At 39.0% G+C, this 19682-nt stretch overlaps 1 protein-coding gene across 2 annotated transcripts in view; it reads left to right on the forward strand.

The window, feature by feature from the left end:
- VWA3B (von Willebrand factor A domain containing 3B) overlaps positions 1-19682 on the forward strand; it is a 216163-nt gene that overhangs the window by 129000 nt on the left and 67481 nt on the right. For both annotated transcript variants that reach the window (XM_044263854.1, XM_044263855.1), the window contains exon 14: positions 10100-10216. In XM_044263854.1, coding sequence (XP_044119789.1) covers positions 10100-10216 — 117 coding nt within the window. The remainder of the gene's footprint in view (positions 1-10099; positions 10217-19682) is intronic.

A 19682-nucleotide genomic window follows, 5' to 3' on the forward strand; every position in this document is an offset into this window, starting at 1 on the left:
TTTCTTCTTTTTCTGTGATAATATTGTTTCATCTTGTGTCATCACTTGTCTCTCGAATTCTCTGCTCATTATCCAGCAGTTGTTTATCTCTCTTTTTCTCAGTTTCTTTATTCTCCATCATTTGCCTTCTATGTCACTAATTCTCTCTTCTGCCTCATTTATCCTAGCAGTAAGAGCTTCCATTTTTGATTGCTCATTAATAGCTTTTTTTATTTCAACTTGCTTAAATTTTATTTCTTTAATTTCTCCAGAAAGGGATTTTATTTCTCCAGAACGTCATTCTCTAGTATGTTCTGTGCTTTTTTCATGCCCAGTTAGCATTTTTATAATCATCATTCTGAACTCTAGGTCTGATATCTTACTAATGTCCATATTGATTAGGTCCCTAGTAGTTGGTACTGCCTCTTGTTTTTTTTGAGGTGAGTTTTTCCATCTTGTCATTTTGTCCAGAGAAGAATAGATGAATGAGAGAACAAAGTGCTAAAAGGGTAACAATGACCCTAGAAAAATATACACTAAACAAATCAGAAGAGACCTGAAACCAGGGGGAGAAGAAAAGAAAAAAAAATATGATTAGGCTGGTGAATAGAACAGAGCCATACACTTTATTTTGGGTGTGTATTGGTCTGTTAGAAGAAACTGCCTCCCAAAATTTTAAAGAAAGAAAAACATATATATCTATATCTATATGAATATTTTTATATGTAAATAAGGTAAACATGATGAAGAGATAAAATGACTATAAAGATGAAAATTTTAAAAGATTTTTAAAAAGGAATTGATAAGAAGTTGGTTAAAAAAAGAAAAAAAAGGAGAGAATGTGATCAGGCTAGAGACTAGAACAAAGCCATATGCTAGATTTAGGGTATATTTTGGTCTTCTAGAAGAAACTGTATCCCAAAACTTTAAAGAAAAAAAAAACTTACATATATAAAAAAAATGTTAAATACAATGAAGGGACAGAATATGAAAAATTTAAAAAGATTTTTAGAAAGGTGTCAATAAAATAGGTTAAAATAGGAAAGAGGAAACATTAAAAAATATATAACAAAAAATAAAAAAAATTTAACTTGGAATGACTTCAGAATAATGGAAAAAAAGCCATGAATTCTGTGTGCTGTATTCTCTTAGCACAGGTATTTTGCAGTTCTCATTGATTGGTAATGTTTGTCTTGGCTGGATGTTCTTGCTGATCTGGGGGAGGGGCTTCTTGCAGTGATTCTTAAATGGCTTTGCCCGAGGTGCAATTGCACCGCCCTTGCCAGGGGCCAGGGTTTGGTCTTGGTAGCTTTTGTTCCCTGAATGCTTCCCATACAGCTTTGGAGGATGGGAATGAAGATTGCAGCCTCCCAGTCTCTGGCCAGTGGGATCCAGAGCTCAGGGTCACACTCCTCAGTATGCCCTCAGAGAAAAGCAGTCAATCCCTCCCATCTCCCTGGTCTCCAGCTGCACTCTGTGCTCACCCAGCCTGTGACTGAGTGTTTCCATCTCTGGCACATAGCCATGTTTGGACTCTCCAAACATGAAGAAATCCCAGCAGATTTCTTCAGCGTGCTCCTGCACTATTCCTCCCAGAGGAGAAAGGGGGGGGGGGTCTCCCCAGAGCTGCCACTTGTGGGGTCCCTGCTCAAAGAGCAGTGGCCCAACTGTGCCTTGGATCACAGTTTAAGGTAACCCTGAGCCCACTCCTTGGCTCTGTCTCTGCAGCCAGCTTCCCTGCTCTGATACCTGGGAGCTCTGCCGCACTCAGGCACCCCTGGTTTTTCTGTGACTCTGAGGGTCCTGAGACCACACTGTCCCAGCAGGGGCTCCACCGCTTGCTTCGCCTCTGGATTGACATTCCTCCATGGAGCAGACTTCTAGAAGTTCTGATTTTATGCTCCAGTGCTCTACGGCTTGTCGGGAGCCAGCCCCTCCCCTCTGTGGTCTATCTTCCCATGTATCGCCTTGAATTCACTTCTCTGCACGTCCTGTCTTCCAAAAAGTGGTCGCTTTTCTGTTCCTAGAATTGCTGCTCTTCTTCTCATCTATCTCCTATTCAATTTTTAGGTGTTCAGAATGGTTTGATGACTATCTAGGTGAATTCCTGGGACCAGATGAAATTTAGCTCATCTACCCCTCCGCCATCTTGCTCCTCCTGTCCTGTTTTGGTATCAGAGTAATGCTGCCCTTGTAGAATGAAATTGGAATGTTCTTTCCTCTTCTGTTTCTTGGAATGGTTTGAAAATAGTAAATATAACTTCTCTTTAAATATTGGTAGAATTCACATAATTTGTTGGGAGTTTTTGATTACTGCTTCAATTTCATTGTTAATAATTGACCTGTTCAAATTTTCTATTTATTCCTGGTTCAGTTTTGGAAGATTATGTATCCTTTTCTTCTAGGTTGTCCAATTTTTTGGCTGTAATTTTTCGTAATATTCTCTTACAGTTTTTTTTGTTTGTGTATTTTTGTGGTGTTGGTTATTATTTCTCCTCTTTTGGTTTCTGCTTTTATTTATTTGACATCTCTTCCTTTTTTTATGGGTTTAGCTAAAGCTTTATCAATTTTTGTTGATCTTTTCAAAGAACCAGCTCCTGGTTTTATTAATCTGTTCTATTTTTGGTCTGTATTTCCTTTATTTTTGATCTAATCTTTATTTCCTTCCTTTAACTGGCTTTGGACTTTTTTCTCCTCTTTCCAGCTCCTTTAGTCATATAGTTAGGTTGGGTTGTTATAGTTTTTTTTTTTTTAATAAAATGCAGCTTTTACTTGAAGATTTTTTTTTCCCTATAGTTGTTACTCTAACACCATTTGTTAAGAAGGCTATACTTATACATTTAATTTTGTATGTTTGCCAAAAATCAGCTAGTTATATCTGTGTGGGTTAAATCTAAATCTTCTGTTCCATTGATCTTTGTATCTCTCTCTCCACCAATACCACAATATCTTGATTAATGTTGCTAATACCTTATTATCAAGCACCAGGTTTCCTCCAACTTTATTTTTCTTTTGAAAAAATATTTTAGCTTTTTTTTGGGGTCTGAAATTTTGTTTAAATTTTAGAATGTGGTTATTTATGTAGAGGAAACCTTTCTAGGATTTTGACAGGAATTGCACTGAATCTATAGATTGATCTGGGGACAACTCACATCTTTATGATGTTGATTCATCCAGTTTGTGAACAGAACTCATGAATATGACAATACATTTAGGTCTTCTTTGATGTTTTATTTTGTAATTTCCAGCTTAGAGATCCTGTACATGTTTAATTAAGTATACACCTAATTATTTCATTGTATTTGGAGTGATGGTAAATGGTATTTGCTTTTTAATATAGGTTTCCATTTGTTCATTAGTTCATTATGTTCGTTAGTCTGTCAAAATGCAATTGATTTTGTGTGTGGATCCTATAACTGTCAACTTTACTGAACTCAATAGTTCTAGGAATGTTGTGTGTGTGTGTGTGTGTGCACGCATGCACATGTGTGTGTGTTTGTGAGTGTGTGATATGTACTTGTGGATTTCTTGCCATTTTCTGCATAGACTATATATCATCTACAAACAGGGACAGTTTTATCTTCCTTTCCAATCTCTATGGCTTTATTTCTTTTTCTTGCCTGTTGCAGAAGTTAAAACTTCTTAGAACTATGTTGAATAAGAGTGGTAAGAGTGGGCATTCTGGCCTTTTTCCCAGTCTCAGGAGAAAAGATATTCAGTCTTGCACCATTGTGAATGATACTAACTGTAGATATTCTTTATCTGTAGATACTTTTTATCAGGTTAATGATGTTCCCCTCTTTTTTAATTTTCTGAGAGTTTTTATCATGGATGGGTGCTGAGTTTTGTCAAATGCTTTTGCTGCATTAATTGATACATGATTTTTCTTCTTTAATCAATCATTGTTGATTAACAATGTTAATCAACCTTGTGTGGAATATTTTCTACTTCCATATTTTCTCCATGTATAACTCTTTAATACCTTGCTGGATTTGGTTTGCTAATACTCCTTTGTGGGTTTTGTATCTTCTAAGTACATGAAAGATATTGGTCTGTAGTTTTTCTTTTTTTCTTAGTTCTGTTTTTCCACATTTTTTAATTGATGTGTAGGTGATATATATTACCATATTAGCTTTAGGTGTACACCATAGTGATTTCACATTTATATATATCACAAAGTCACCATCACAAAATGACCACAATAAATCTAGCTACTATCTCACCATATGAAGTTGTTAATTACTGTTAACCACATTCCGTGTGCTGCACATTGTATCACCTGTCTTATTTATTTTTTAACTGCAAGTTTGTACCTTTTAATCCTTTTCCCTTATTTCCTTCCTGCCCTACACCATTCCCCTCTGGCAACCACCAGATTGTTCTCTGTATTTTTGAGTCTGTTTCTATCGTTTTGCTTCTTTTTCATCATAGTTACTTAAATTTTTTAAAAACTTGAGTGCAGTTGACCCCAATATTATATTCGTTTCAAGTGTACAATATAGTGATGCAATTCTTAACACTGTTTTTGTCTGGTTGGTATCAGGTTAATATTATCCTCCTCAAATGTGTTGAGAACTTGTTTCTCCTCTTTTGTTCCTGGAAGAAATTGGTATAATTCATTTTTTAATATTTGATAAAATTATCATGGAGCCATTTGGGCCTGGGGATTTTTTTCCCAGGACTTCTTTATTAAGAATTTAATTTGAAAAAGATGGTTTTAGGGCTATTAATGTTTATTTTATTTTTTTTTAATTTTTAAAAAATTTTTTAAATTTATTTTTTATTTTCAGCATAACAGTATTCATTATTTTTGCACCACACCCAGTGCTCCATGCAATCCGTTGTGTTAGTTGAATTTTGGCAATTGGTAGTTCTAAGGAAGTGGCCTATTTTTCCTAAGTTGTGAACTTTGTCAGTGCAAAGTTATTTATTGTATGCCTTTATTACCTTTTTAATGACTGCAAAATCTATAGTGATGTCCACTATGTTGTTTCTGATATTAATGCTCTGTCCTCTCTCTTTCATTTTCTCTCTCTCATTCTCTCTTTTTCAGTCTTGTTAGAGGTTTAATCAGATCTATTGGTGCATCCTCCCCCTAAAAACCAGTTTTATCTAATTGATTATCTCTGATATTTTATTTTCAATTTCATCAGTTTCTGCTCTTTATTGTTTCTTCCCTCTTCCTGCTTTAGTTTTATTTTGTTCTTCTTTTTCTAATTTCTTGAGTTAGGAACTTACCATTGATTTGAGATACTTCCTCATCTCCAACATAAGCATTTAGTGCAAAAATTTCTCTTCCAGGGCACCTGGGTGGCTCAGTGGATTAAGCCTCTCAGGGTCCTGGGATTGATCCCTACACTGGGCTCTCTGCTCAGCAGGGAGCCTGCTTCCCCCTCTCTCTCTGCCTGCCTCTCTGCCTACTTGTGACCTGTCTCTCTCTGTCAAATAAATAAATAAAACCTTAAAAAAAGAATTTCCCTTCCAGCACTGTCTTAGCTGCATCTCACATATTTTGATTTGTTGTGTTTTTGTTTTCATTCAGTTCTAAGTGTGTTTCTTTCCTTTAAGGCTTCCTCTTTAACCCATGGATTATTTATAAAAGTATTGTTTAATTCTATGTTTAGAGTTTTTTGTGTTGTCTTTCTATAATCACTTTCCAATTTGATTCCACTATGGTCATCGAACACACTATGTTGATTTCAATTCTTTTAAGTTAGTTGGGATCAGTTTTTTATTATTATGTTCAGGTAGCCAACATAAAGTACATCATTAGTTTTTTTTTAATGTTATGTTAGTCACCATACAGTACATCATTAGTTTTTGATGTAGTGTTCAATGATTCATTAGTTGTGTATAACACCCAGTACTCATCACAACACATGCCCTCCTTAATTCTCCATCCTTTTACTTGCAATCTACCAGTGTTATACTTAGAGTACATTTCTTGGGGCACTGAATGGCACAGTTGGTTGAGCATTCAACTTCTGGTTTTGGCTCAGTTATGATCTAGAGGTCATGGGTTTGAGCCCTGTTGTTGGGCTTCACACTCAGCTCAGAGTCTGGTTAAGACTTTCTCTCCCTCTTTCTTTACCTCTCCCCACCTGTGCTCACATAAGCATGTGCTCTCTCTCTCTCTCTCTCAAATAAATAAATCTTTTTTTTAAAAAGTAAATTTCTTGTGAATAGCATATAGTTTGACAGTCTTCTTTTACCCACTCTGCCAGTATGTTTTTTGATTAGTATTAGACTATTTAAAGTAATAATTGATATGTTAAGCACTTACTTCATTATTTTATTATTTTCTATTTATTTTCACTGGTCTTGTTCCACTTTCTTTTTTCTTGCCTTCTTTCAGGTTACTTGAACATTTTTTACAATTCTGTCTTGGTTTACTTGTAGTTTTTAAAAAATTTCTTTCTTTGTATGATTTTTATAATTGTTTCTCTGGGTATGATAGCATATGTAAGTGACTTTTAAAAAGTCTCCTGGTGTCAGCATTTTACCACTTTGTGTGAGTGTGGAAATCTTACTTCAATTTAGAACATTTAAAATTTTTTATTCCCCAGGTTTAAATACCATTATCTTGAGTATCAGGTGGTATTATAATGTCTGTTTCAGTCATTTCTAAGGATCAGTCTGCTAGCCAAAGTTCGTTTTGTTTTGTTTTTAACATGTGTAGTAATGGTTTTATTTTTTCTTAATTCCTGAAAGATGATTGGATGATTTTACATTCAGAATTTGCAGTCAATTGTTCTTTTTTTGTGTGGTTGAAAAACAGTGAAGCCTCTCTTTGGGGTCTCCTATGTTTTAAATGTGAAATTTTCTGTCATTCAAACTGGTGGTTTCTTAGGTAATGTGTCTTTTCTCTCTGGCTACATTCAAGATTTTTTCCTTTATCTCTGATATTTAAGTGTTTAACCCTAATGCATCTTGGCATGGGTTTCCTTGGGTTCATTCTGTTTGGTGTTTGTTCAGCTTCTTGAATCTGAACATTGTGTCTTTTACCAAATATGGAAAGTTTTCATCTACTATTTCTTCAGAAAGTCTCTCTGTTCTACTTTCTGTCTCCCTGTCCTTTTGAGACCTTGATGATATGAATGTTGGCTATTTTGTTATTGTCCTACAGGTCCTTGAGTCTCTGTTTATCTTTTGTCAATATTTTTTTTCCTCTGTTGTTAAAATTAGCTGAATTGTATTGTTCTGTCTGTCCTCAAGTTCTCTGATACTATCCTCTGTCATCTCTGCTCTACTATTGAGCCCATCTAACAAGTTTTTTTGTTATTTTATTTTTTAGTTCTATAATTTCCACTTGGAACTTTTATAGCTTTTGTTTTATAGCTTTTATTTCTTAGCTGAGATTTTCTATTTGATCATTTGTTTCAAGAGAATTTGTAATTAATTGTTGAAGCATTTTTATGACAGCTTCTTTGAAATCCTTATCAGATAATCCCAACTTCTTTTTTTTATTTATTTTTTAAAGATTTTATTTATTTATTTATTTATTTAAACTGATTTATTTTCAGCATAACAGTATTCATTATTTTTTCACCACACCCAGTGCTCCATGCAATCCGTGCCCTCTATAATACCCACCACCTGGTACCTCAACCTCCTACCCCCCCCGCCACTTCAAACCCATCATATTGTTTTTCAGAGATAATCCCAACTTCTGATTCATTATTCATTCTGTTGGCATCATTTGATTGTCTTTCTCATTTAAGGTGTGATTTTCATGGTTCTTGCTATAATGGGTAATTTTTTATAGTATCCTGAACATTTGTCTATTATGTAAGGGACTCTAGATCCTATTCAGATTTTTTATTTTAGGAAGTAGTTGCCCTGTTTAAAGTTAGCACATAGACCCTGGCCTGTTTCTCTGGGCTGTGGTTCCAATGGTTATTTAATTTTCACAGCCTTTTGTGATATTATTTTGGTGCTTGGTTTGCTGGTGTTAGTGGGGCTACAGTTGGTCCCTGCTGGTGCTGCCTGAGGGAGCAGCAGGAGTTTCCTCAGGCCAGGAGGCTAGATGTCTTCCAGTGGGGAAAATTTGTGGTAGCTTCCCCACTACTATCTTTTGAGTGTTGTTTTGTCTCTAGGCAAGGGAGGAGAGCCTTGAACCTTTATAGGCCAAGGGGCTTCCTGGTATGGGCCACTTGCCATAGCTGGATCAATCTTGCATGATCTGTCCACTTGTTCTGGTATCTCTGTACAAGGGAGGAATGTCTTAGGCTCATGTGAACACAGTGGCTTCCTATACCATGCCACCTGTGTAGCCCACCTGCCCATTCCAGTAAAACCAGAGTTTTGCTAGAAAGGCTACTTGCTACTTGTCCTAAACATTGTGTAATGGCCTTTTGTCACTTCTACCATTTCACTTAGATTTGGGGTTGTTGCTATTGATAGGCTTCCCTGTCCTGAATTTTTATTCTGTTTCAATTTTTTTTTTAAAGATTTTATTTATTTATTTGACAGAGAGAGATCACAAGTAGGCAGAGAGGCAGGCAGAGAGAGAGGAGGAAGCAGGCTCCCCGCTGAGCAGAGAGCCTGATGTGGGACTCGATCCCAGGATCCTGAGATCATGACCTGAGCCGCAGGCAGCGGCCTAACCCACTGAGCCACCCAGGTGCCCCTCTGTTTCAATTTTTAACATGGGAAAGTAATGAAATGAAATGTAGTGACTGACTACTGAACTTGGGGAGTAGTTAAGTGCTTGAATCCACTGCCAGATAAATATGTTTTTATTCATTATTTTCAGAGTTTGGAAATAATACAGTTTTTATTTTTGGAGACTTCGGGAGCTAAATTTTATTTTCATTTTGGCTCACTTGTTGTCTTGCCTAATGATTTTGGTCAAGGTGGACTGTGGAGTTCAGCTCTCCTATGTGGATCATTTATCTCCTATGTGGATCATTTATCTCTTTTACTCACAGACATAGATCCCAATGAAATTTATCTTTCTTAATTCCTGGTTACAGACGCAATCAAGACACAGGATTCACCCTGTTGTTGCCTAGAAAAATAATGAATAACACTTAACACAGTCCTATCTTTATGTACAGAGACCACTGGTATTAACTTCCTGTGAAAAAGATAGACAGTTTGCAGATTAGTTCATCTTCAGTCTATTTATCTAGTTTCTTATAGGAGAGGCTAAGTCTCTTCTTGTTGAAAACAAGGACACATCACATTCACGAATACTATATAAAGCCTTGGTACTTGTACCTCCAAATTGTGAAGTACAGATCACATTTATAATTAATGTGGTTTCCATAATTGCATATAAAAATAATCAAGGTGTCTTGATATAAGCTCATTACCTTCTATATAATGCACAAATTAAATGTCAATATTTGAAAAGTACTGATTTGCTAGCAAAGGACTGCAGTCTGTGAATATGGTGAGGCATGACTCCTAGGATTATCTTACATTGACCTGAAGTCAGGGTTGTCTAGGAGAGCCCAGTATACTCACTTGAGCTCTTAAAAGGAGGAGATTTTTCCAGCCAGTGACAGAAAAGAAAGAGAAACTTGAAGCATGAGAGAAATTCAGTGTGTCATGGCTGGCTTAAAGATGGAGGGACCACTGAGTAGTCATGTGAGTGCTTCAGGAGCTGAGAGGCCCCCTGACTGTCAGTGAGAACAGAGGGACCTCGTTGCACAGCTGCAAGGAAATGAGTTCTACCCACAACTTGAATGAGCTTGGAAGTAGATCTCTCTTGAAGAGGGGTAGAGCTTGAGCTCAGATAAGTGGAACAGACATTTATGGCAGCATTTAATTGGTGGCAGAACTGTCCTCTGAGGTTTGGAACCTGCATTCTTTTTCTAAAGATCCAAGGAATTAGGTGCATCTATTGAAGTCTCTCGTTTTGGGGACGCCTGGGTGGCTCAGTTGGTTAAGCAGCTGCCTTTGGCTCGGGTCATGGTCCCAGGGTCCTGGGATCGAGTCCCACATCGGGCTCCTTGCTCAGCAGGGAGCCTGCTTCCCCCTCTGCCTCTGCCTGCCATTCTGTCTGCCTGTGCTCGCTCTCTCTCCCTCTCTCTCTCTGATAAATAAATTAAAAAAAAAAAGTCTCTCATTTTGTCCCAAGTTCCTTTAACCCCTTTCCCTTTGCTACCAACAGAATCAACCAAAACCAGCCTTCTCAGAAGCCGGATGTCCAGCCTCAAGAGCTCAGCTTGCAGTGAGAGGACCGACGGCCTTTCTACTTCCAGCAGCTGGAACACTCCAAGTGACAGAGGTAAGCCAGAGAGGAAGCACCTATATCAGGAAGCACAGGCCAGCCTCCCTTTGCCCAGTGTGTCTGCTCCTAAAAACCTGGGTATAGATACATTTTGGGGGAAACAAATCATTTTTAAGTGGGTTAGGATTGCTTCCTATTCAGGGACTCCTTGTAAATCATCTCTGTCTGCTATAAGGAACTAGATTTTCTTAGGCTGAGATTTGCAATTACTGTGCCTGGATGTTTAGTATATAAGTGACTCACATAACTCTGGTGTTAGTATAGTCCTCGCTGCCACTGCATGTTTTGAACTTGAAAATCTAATACTTCACAGCTGGCTGATTTTCTTCCCTTCTGCGGTGCCTGGGTGGCTTAGTCAATTAAGCATCTGCCTTTGGCTCAGGTCATGATCCCAAGGTCCTGGGATTGAGCCCCATATTGGGCTTCTCCCTCTGCCTACTGCAACCCCTACTTGTGTACACTCTCTCTCTCTGTTAAATAAATAAGTAAAATCTTATTAAAAAAAAAGAAGAAGAAGCTTTTATTTTCTTCCCTTCATTCACAGGGGGTGTCAGCTGGTCCATATTGTCAGCCTTTTGGGGCTAAATTGTGAGGAAAACATGACTTTTCCACGCAGATTTTATTATAAGAAAAAAAATTTTATTCTTAAAGTTGTAAATTTCTAAGGGTTTAATTCCTGTAGGACTTTCCCCTATATTTCAAATTGCTGATAACTAGTAAGTCAAATTAATGACACAGATACACACGATCAATCCCCTGCGTAGGAAGAGGGACTGAGTGACAAGTGTACCCTCCATCCATAGCTGAATCTAACCTCTTGTTCTTTAGCGCTGATCATTATGATGTCTTTTCCTCTGTTTCAATTAACCTGTCATAGTCCCTAGGTCTGCTATATGCGTGGTTCTTAAAGGGCTCATCTTATGATGAGTAGAGTATGATTTCTTAGATGTTTGACCAAGTCACTCCCAAACACGCCTCCTTCTAGATGCTGCCAATTCAACTAGCTAATATTTCTTTTCATTTGTAAGTCCAAGTTTTTATAAGGATATATATTAAAAATCCAAAACATTGATTTGAATTATGTATCTATAACTAAACAGGATCTAGTAGGGATTTTGGTTTTCCAGACAGAGTGGAAGAACTACAGAGCAAATTCTCAGAAACTAAAATGTTGATCAAGGTTCTTTTGTATAATTTGGAAGGAGTCCAATGAGGGCAACATTGAACAATCATTGGTTAATGGCATTTGCAAATCTAACATTTTAAAAATGTGTTTTCTTTTGATTTTGATGAAGTCCCAAACGTTTATTTTTGCTTTTGTTTCCTTTGCCTTTGGAGACATATCTTGAAAGAAGTTGCTGTGGCTGATATCGAAGAGATTACTGCCTATGTTCTCCTCTAGGATTCTGATGGATTCCTGTCTCACATTGAGGTCTTTTATTCATTTTGAGTTTATCTTTGTGTACGGTGTAAGAGAATGGTCAAGTTTCATTCTTCTACATATAGCTGTCCAGTTTTCCCAGCACCATATATTGAAGAGACTGTCTTTTTTCCACTGTATATTTTTTCCCGTTTTGTCGAAGATGATTTGACCATAGAGTTGAGGGTCCATATCTGGGCTCTCTACTCTGTTCCACTGGTCTATGTGTCTGTTTTTATGCCAGTACCATGCTGTCTTGGTGATCACAGCTTTGTAGTAAAGCTTGAAATCAGGTAGTGTGATGCCCCCAGTTTTATTTTTGTTTTTCACCATTTCCTTAGCGATTCGGGGTCTCTTCTGGTTCCATACAAATTTTTGGATTATTTGCTCCAGCTCTATGAAGAATGCCGGTGGAATTTTGATCGGAATGGCATTAAAAGTATAGATTGCTCTAGGCAGTATAGACATTTTAACAATGTTTATTCTTCCGATCCAAGAGCATGGAATGGTCTTCCATCTTTTTGTGTCTTCTTCAATTTCTTTCATGAGTGTTCTGTAGTTCCTCGAATACAGATCCTTTACCTCTTTAGTTAGGTTTATTCCCAGGTATCTTATGGTTCTTGGTGCTATAGTAAATGGAAACGATTCTCTAATTTCCCTTTCTGTATTTTCATTGTTAGTGTATAAGAAAGCCACTGATTTCTGTACATTTACTTTGTATCCTGCCACGTTGCTGAATTGCTGTATGAGTTCTAGTAGTTTGGGGGTGGAGTCTTTTGGGTTTTCCATATAAAGAATCATGTCGTCTGTGAAGAGAGAGAGTTTGACTTCTTCATTGCCAATTTGGATACCTTTTATTTCTCTTTGTTGTCTGATTGCTGTTGCTAGGACTTCTAATACTATGTTGAACAAGAGTGGTGAGAGTGGGCATCCTTGTCGTGTTCCTGATCTCAACCGGAAGGCTGCAAGCTTTTTCCCATTGAGGATGATATTTGCTATGGGTCTTTCATAGATAGATTTGATGAAGTTCAGGAATGTTCCCTCTATCCCTATACTTTGAAGCGTTAAGCAGTCAAACAAAGAGGCAACCCATGGAATGGGAGAAGATATTTGTAAATGACAATACAGGCAAAAGGTTGATATCTAGGAATAATGAACTCCTCAAACTCAACACACACAAAACAGACAATCATATCAAAAAATGGGCAGAGGCTGGTAGGACAAGATGGCGGGGTAGTAGGAAGAGGCGTCTTTTCAGCCAGTACCCCAAAGTGAGCTGATTACCTACCAAAGAACTCCGATCACCCATGAAATCAGCCTGAGATCAGAATTATACACGTCTGGATCTCTACAGGGGCAGAAGACGCTAGTGAGCAGGTAAAGCGGAATGGGAACGGCGGACTGATATCGGAAGATAAACAAAAGGGGGAGGGAGCCACCAGTGGCGACCGGTGGGAAAGTAATACCCCAATACGAGCGAGAGTGCCCTGCATCTGGGGACCAGCATTAACTTGGAAACTGGTTGAAAGCACTCCAAAAGAGCAAAGGATCACGGGGGGAAATTGTGGGAATCGGGGCGGCTAGGGACAGGGGCTTAAGTCCCCGCTCCCAGACGGCCTCCCTGGCGCTGAGGCAGAGAGAGTGCGGCGGAGAAACAGCTCCTGGTCCCTAAGCCGCCAGGGCGCCCCAAGCGCGTGGGTTCCGGCTCCTGTGAGGGGATGGGAGCTGCGCCGGTCTGCAGAACGCGCGCTAGCCCTACCACAAAGCTTGAGATACGCGCGCACGTCCCTCACTCTCCCCTGAATTACTGAGGCCCGGCGGGTGCTCCTTGACCCGCGCGATTGTTTCAAAGCCTAAGCCGCGCGCGCGCGCGCGAAACTCTTCCCCGGACAGAGGTGCGCAAAAGCCCAGCCTGGGGCTCACGGACCCGTGCCCCGTTCTCAGTGCCCCAGACGCGCGCCCGACCCATAGCCGCCTCTGAAAAGAGGTGCGCGCAAGCCGGGCACTCCCAGCCCGGGCCGGCAGCAAAATCTCAGTGTGCGATCGCTGATTGGAAACTTTCTGGCGGTCAGGAGCTCCCAGACAGCCGCCACTGCCTTGGCTTTGGGGACGAGCAAAAGATCCTGCGCCCCCAGGGTCTGCACCTTGGAACCTGCGCTGCCAGCGGCCAAGGGGGAATTTATTCAGCTTCTGCACCCAGACTGAGGCTTCTCTCTGAGACGGAGATCAGGGTGCGGTTTGATTTCTTCTAATACTACAAAAACCATCAAAGGCGGTCAAGGTGAGAGGGAAAAAAGTGAAGAGGCAAAAAAACCCGCCAGAGAACAAAAGCCTGAAAAAAACCAGTTTCACCAGAGCCCACCCCCTTGAGGGGGGCGGGGGGACTCAACTCAGGAAACATCATTGACTGACAACCCACGTGGCAGGCCCCTCCCCCAGAAAACAAACCAAGAAAGAAAAAAAAAAAAAAAGGACTACAAGAGAACCACCACTACTTCATAGGAAAACTTGTATTGTTCACTCGTTTCCACTATTCCGGTTCATATTTTTTTTTTTTATTTTTTTTTTTTTTACACATAGGTAATTTTTTTAACCTATTTACCATCACAGCGAGCTGTACAGTACATCAAATTCCATAATACCTTTCTAACCTGTACTTTTTGATACATACACCTATGTTTTTCTTTTGCATTTTTATTTTTTGAATTCCCTTTTTAAAAAAAAGGGATTCCATTTTTAGTTTAGACCCATCCATTTTTAGACCCATCCATTTTTAGTTTAGTATAGTCTAGTATATTCCTTTTTTATTTTTATCCTCTAATACTCATATAGAGTTAACTTCAAAGTAATCCCCTTTTCCCAATCAATTCTACCCCTATAGGTAAACCAATTTTTAATCCCCTTTATCTTAGGAAAGTTGAGTCCTTTAACAAAGACATCAAGATACATCCAGGAAGAATCAAAACAACCTTCCTTGCATACACTGAGAATTTATAAGAACTCTCCCATCTTCTTCCACCAGTGTTTCTGTGTTTTTTGTGTTTGTCCTGATAGCATATAAATTTTACACTTGTGGTTCTTTTTGACGAGGTTCTTTCTTTATTTGCATATATATATTTTTTTTTTCTTTTTCTCTCTTGCCATATAATTGTATCAGTCTTTTTATCTCTTTTTGTTTGTCTACTTCATAAATCTTACCTTGGGGCCCATCTGGGCTGAACCTTCTCTTTCATCTTCCCTTTCTTTCCTGTCTCTCTCTCTCTCTTTTTTCTTTTTTGTTTTTCTTTTTCTTCTTTTCCTCTTTTTCTTTTCTTTTGTCTCTCGTTTGGGTGGGGAACCCTGATTGCTCAGAAGTGTTCCAGGGTGCACCTTGACTGCACCAGAGTTGATACATCCAGCTACATCTGTTCAGTCTTCTCCCACCAAAATGACTAGGAGGAGGAATGCCCAACAGAAGAAAAATACAGAGGATGGACCTTCTGCAACAGAGCTAATGGCTATCAACATAGACAATATGTCGGAAAGAGAATTCAGGCTAACAATTATCCAGGCAATAGCTAGGTTGGAGAAAGCCATGGATGACCAAACAGAATTGATTAGGGCCGAACTGAAAGCGACCAGACAGGATGTTCACAATGTTAGGGCAGAGCTTAAAGCTACCAGGGAGGAGGTCCACAATGCTCTGAATGAGTTCCAATCCAATCTAAACTCTCTCAAAGCTAGGGTAACTGAGACAGAAGATAGAATTAGTGATCTGGAAGACAAACAGATAGAGAGAAAGGATCAGGAGGAAGCCTGGAACAAACAGCTTAGATCCCACGAAAGCAGAATCAGGGAAATAAATGATGACATGAAGCGTTCCAACATCAGAATTATTGGAATCCCTGAAGGGGAGGAGAAAGAAAGAAGTCTAGAAGATATCGGGGAACAAGTCCTTCATGAAAACTTTCCGAATCTCGCGAATGAAACCAGCGTTCATGTACTAGAGGCTGAACGGTCTCCACCCAAGATTATACATTCCAAAAAAACACCACGACACCTGATAGTCAAATTGAGGAATTATAATTGTAGGTATAATCTCTTGAAAGCCGCTAGGGCAAAGAGGCTCCTTACTTACAGAGGGAAGCCCATCAGAATAACGTCAGACCTGTCCACAGAGACCTGGCAAGCCAGAAGAGGCTGGCAAGATATATTCAGGGCACTAAATGAGAAGAACATGCAGCCAAGAATACTTTATCCAGCAAGACTGACATTCAAAATGGATGGAGAGATAAAGAGTTTCCAAGACCGGCAAGGCTTAAAAGACTATGCAACCACCAAGCCGACACTGCAGGAAATATTAAGGGGGGGTTCTATAAAAGAGGAAAAATCCCAAGAATAGCATTGAACAGAAATAGAGAGACAGTCTACAGAAAGAAAGACTTCAAAGGTAACTCGATGTCAATAAAAACGTATCTATCAATAATCACTCTCAATGTGAATGGCCTAAATGCACCCATAAAACGGCACAGGGTTGCAGATTGGATAAAACGACAGAACCCATCCATATGCTGTCTACAAGAGACCTATTTTGAACCTAAAGATACACGCAGACTGAAAGTGAAGGGGTGGAGAAGCATCTTTCATGCCAATGGGACTCAAAAGAAGCCTGGGGTAGCGATTCTCATATCAGATAAATTAGACTTCAAACTAAAGACTGTACTCAGAGATACAGAAGGACACTACATAATCCTTAAAGGGACTATCCACCAAGATGATCTAACAATCGTAAATATCTATGCTCCCAATATGGGAGCAGCCAATTACTTAAGAAAACTGTTAATCAAGATAAAGAGTCATATTGATATGAATACACTAATCGTAGGAGATCTTAACACGCCTTTCTCAGAATTAGACAGATCATCGAAGCAGAAAATCAATAAAGAAACAAGAGCATTGAATGACACATTGGACCAGATGGACCTCATAGATATATACAGAACATTCCACCCTAAAACAATAGAATACTCATTCTTCTCAAGTGCACACGGAACCTTCTCCAGAATAGACCACATACTGGGTCACAAATCAGGACTCAACCGATACCAAAAGACTGAGATTATTCCCTGCCTATTCTCAGATCACAGTGCTTTGAAACTGGAGCTCAATCACAAGGAAAAGTTCAGAAGGAACTCAAACACCTGGAAGCTAAAGACCACCTTGCTTAAGAATGCTTGGATCAACCAGGAGATCAAAGAAGAACTGAAACAATTCATGGAAACCAATGAGAATGAAGACACTTCGGTCCAAAACCTATGGGATACAGCAAAGGCGGTCCTAAGGGGAAAATATATAGCCATCCAAGCCTCGCTCAAAAGAATTGAAAAATCCAGAACACACCAACTGTCTCTACACCTTAAAGAACTGGAGGATCAACAACAAATCAAACCAACTCCACACATAAGAAGGGAAATCATCAAGATTAGAGCTGAGATCAATGAGGGAGAAACCAGAGATACAGTAGAACGTATCAATGAAACTGGAAGCTGGTTTTCTGAAAGAATCAATAAGATCGATAAGCCACTGGCTACACTAATCCAAAAGAAAAGAGAGAAAGCCCAAATTCATAAAATTATGAATGAAAAGGGAGAGATCACAACTAACACCAAGGAAGTAGAAACAATCATCAGAAGTTATTACGAACAGTTATATGCCAATAAGCTTAGCAACCTAGATAAAATGGATGCATTCCTGGAAAAATATAAACTACCAAAATTGAACCAGGAAGAAATCGACAACCTGAATAGACCGATATCTAATAACGAGATTGAATCAGTGATCAAAAAAAACCTCCCAAAAAACAAGAGCTCAGGACCTGACGGATTCCCTGGGGAATTCTACCAAACTTTCAAAGAAGAAATAACACCTATTCTCCTGAAGCTGTTTCAAAAAATTGAAGCAGAAGGAAAACTTCCAGACTCTTTCTATGAAGCCAGCATTACCCTGATCCCCAAACCAGACAAGGACCCTACCAAAAAGGAGAATTTCAGACCAATATCACTGATGAATATGGATGCTAAGATTCTCAACAAGATCCTAGCCAACAGGATCCAACAGCACATTAAAAAGATTATTCACTATGATCAGGTGGGATTCATCCCTGGGCTACAAGTATGGTTCAACATTCGCAAATCAATCAATGTGATACAACAAATTAATATGAGAAGAGAGAAGAACCACATGGTCCTCTCAATTGATGCAGAAAAAGCATTTGACAAAATCCAGCATCCGTTCCTGATTAAAATGCTTCAAAGTATAGGGATAGAGGGAACATTCCTGAACCTCATCAAATCTATCTATGAAAGACCCACAGCAAATATCATCCTCAATGGGAAAAAGCTTGCAGCCTTCCCATTGAGATCAGGAACAAGACAAGGATGCCCACTTTCACCCCTCTTGTTCAACATAGTATTAGAAGTCCTAGCAACAGCAATCAGACAACAGAGAGAAATAAAAGGTATCCAAATTGGTAATGAAGAAGTCAAACTCTCTCTCTTCGCAGATGACATGATTCTTTATATGGAAAACCCAAAAGACTCCACCCCCAAACTACTAGAACTCATACAGCAATTCAGCAACATGGCAGGATACAAAGTCAATGTGCAGAAATCAATGGCTTTCTTATACACTAACAATGAAAATACAGAAAGGGAAATTAGAGAATCGATTCCATTTACTATAGCACCAAGAACCATAAGATACCTGGGAATAAACCTAACTAAAGAGGTAAAGGATCTGTATTTGAGGAACTACAGAACACTCATGAAAGAAATTGAAGAAGACACAAAAAGATGGAAGACCATTCCATGCTCTTGGATCGGAAGAATAAACATTGTTAAAATGTCTATACTGCCTAGAGCAATCTATACTTTTAATGCCATTCTGATCAAAATTCCACTGGCATTCTTCAAAGAGCTGGAGCAAATAATCCTAAAATTTGTATGGAATCAGAAGAGACCCCGAATCGCTAAGGAAATGTTGAAAAACAAAAATAAAGCTGGCGGCATCACCTTACCTGATTTCAAGCTTTATTACAAAGCTGTGATCACCAAGACAGCATGGTACTGGCATAAAAACAGACACATAGACCAGTGGAACAGAGTAGAGAGCCCAGATATGGACCCTCAACTCTATGGTCAATTAATCTTTGACAAAACAGGAAAAAATATACAGTGGAAAAAAGACAGCCTCTTCAATAAATGGTGCTGGGAAAACTGGACAGCTATATGTAGAAGAATGAAACTCGACCATTCTCTTACACCGTACACAAAGATCAACTCAAAATGGATAAAAGACCTCAACGTGAGACAGGAATCCATCAGAATCTTAGAGGAGAACATAGGCAGAAATCTCTTTGATATCAGCCACAGCAACTTCTTTCAAGATACATCTCCAAAGGCAAAGGAAACAAAAGCGAAAATAAACTTCTGGGACTTCATCAAAATCAAAAGCTTCTGCACAGCAAAGGAAACAGTCAAAAAAACAAAGAGGCAACCCACAGAATGGGAGAAGATATTTGCAAATGACAGTACAGACAAAAGGTTGATATCCAGGATCTATAATGAACTCCTCAAACTCAACCCACATGAAACAGACAAACACATCAAAAAATGGGCAGAAGATATGAACAGACACTTCTCCAATCAAGACATACAAATGGCTATCAGACACATTGAAAAATGCTCATCATCATTAGCCCTCAGGGAGATTCAAATTAAAACCACATTGAGATATCACCTTACACCATTTAGAATGGTCAAAATGAACAAAACGGGAAACAACATGTGTTGGAGAGGATGTGGAGAAAGGGGAACCCTCTTCCACTGTTGGTGGGAATGCAAGTTGGTGCAGCCTCTTTGGAGAACAGTGTGGAGATTCCTCAAGAAATTAAAAATAGAGCTTCCCTATGACCCCGCAATTGCACTCCTGGGTATTTACCCCAAAGACACAGATGTCGTGAAAAGAAGGGCCATCTGTACCCCAATGTTTATAGCAGCAATGGCC

Source organism: Neovison vison, chromosome 8 (genome assembly GCF_020171115.1).
Source record: "Neovison vison isolate M4711 chromosome 8, ASM_NN_V1, whole genome shotgun sequence".
Classification (NCBI taxonomy): Eukaryota; Metazoa; Chordata; class Mammalia; order Carnivora; family Mustelidae; genus Neogale; species Neogale vison.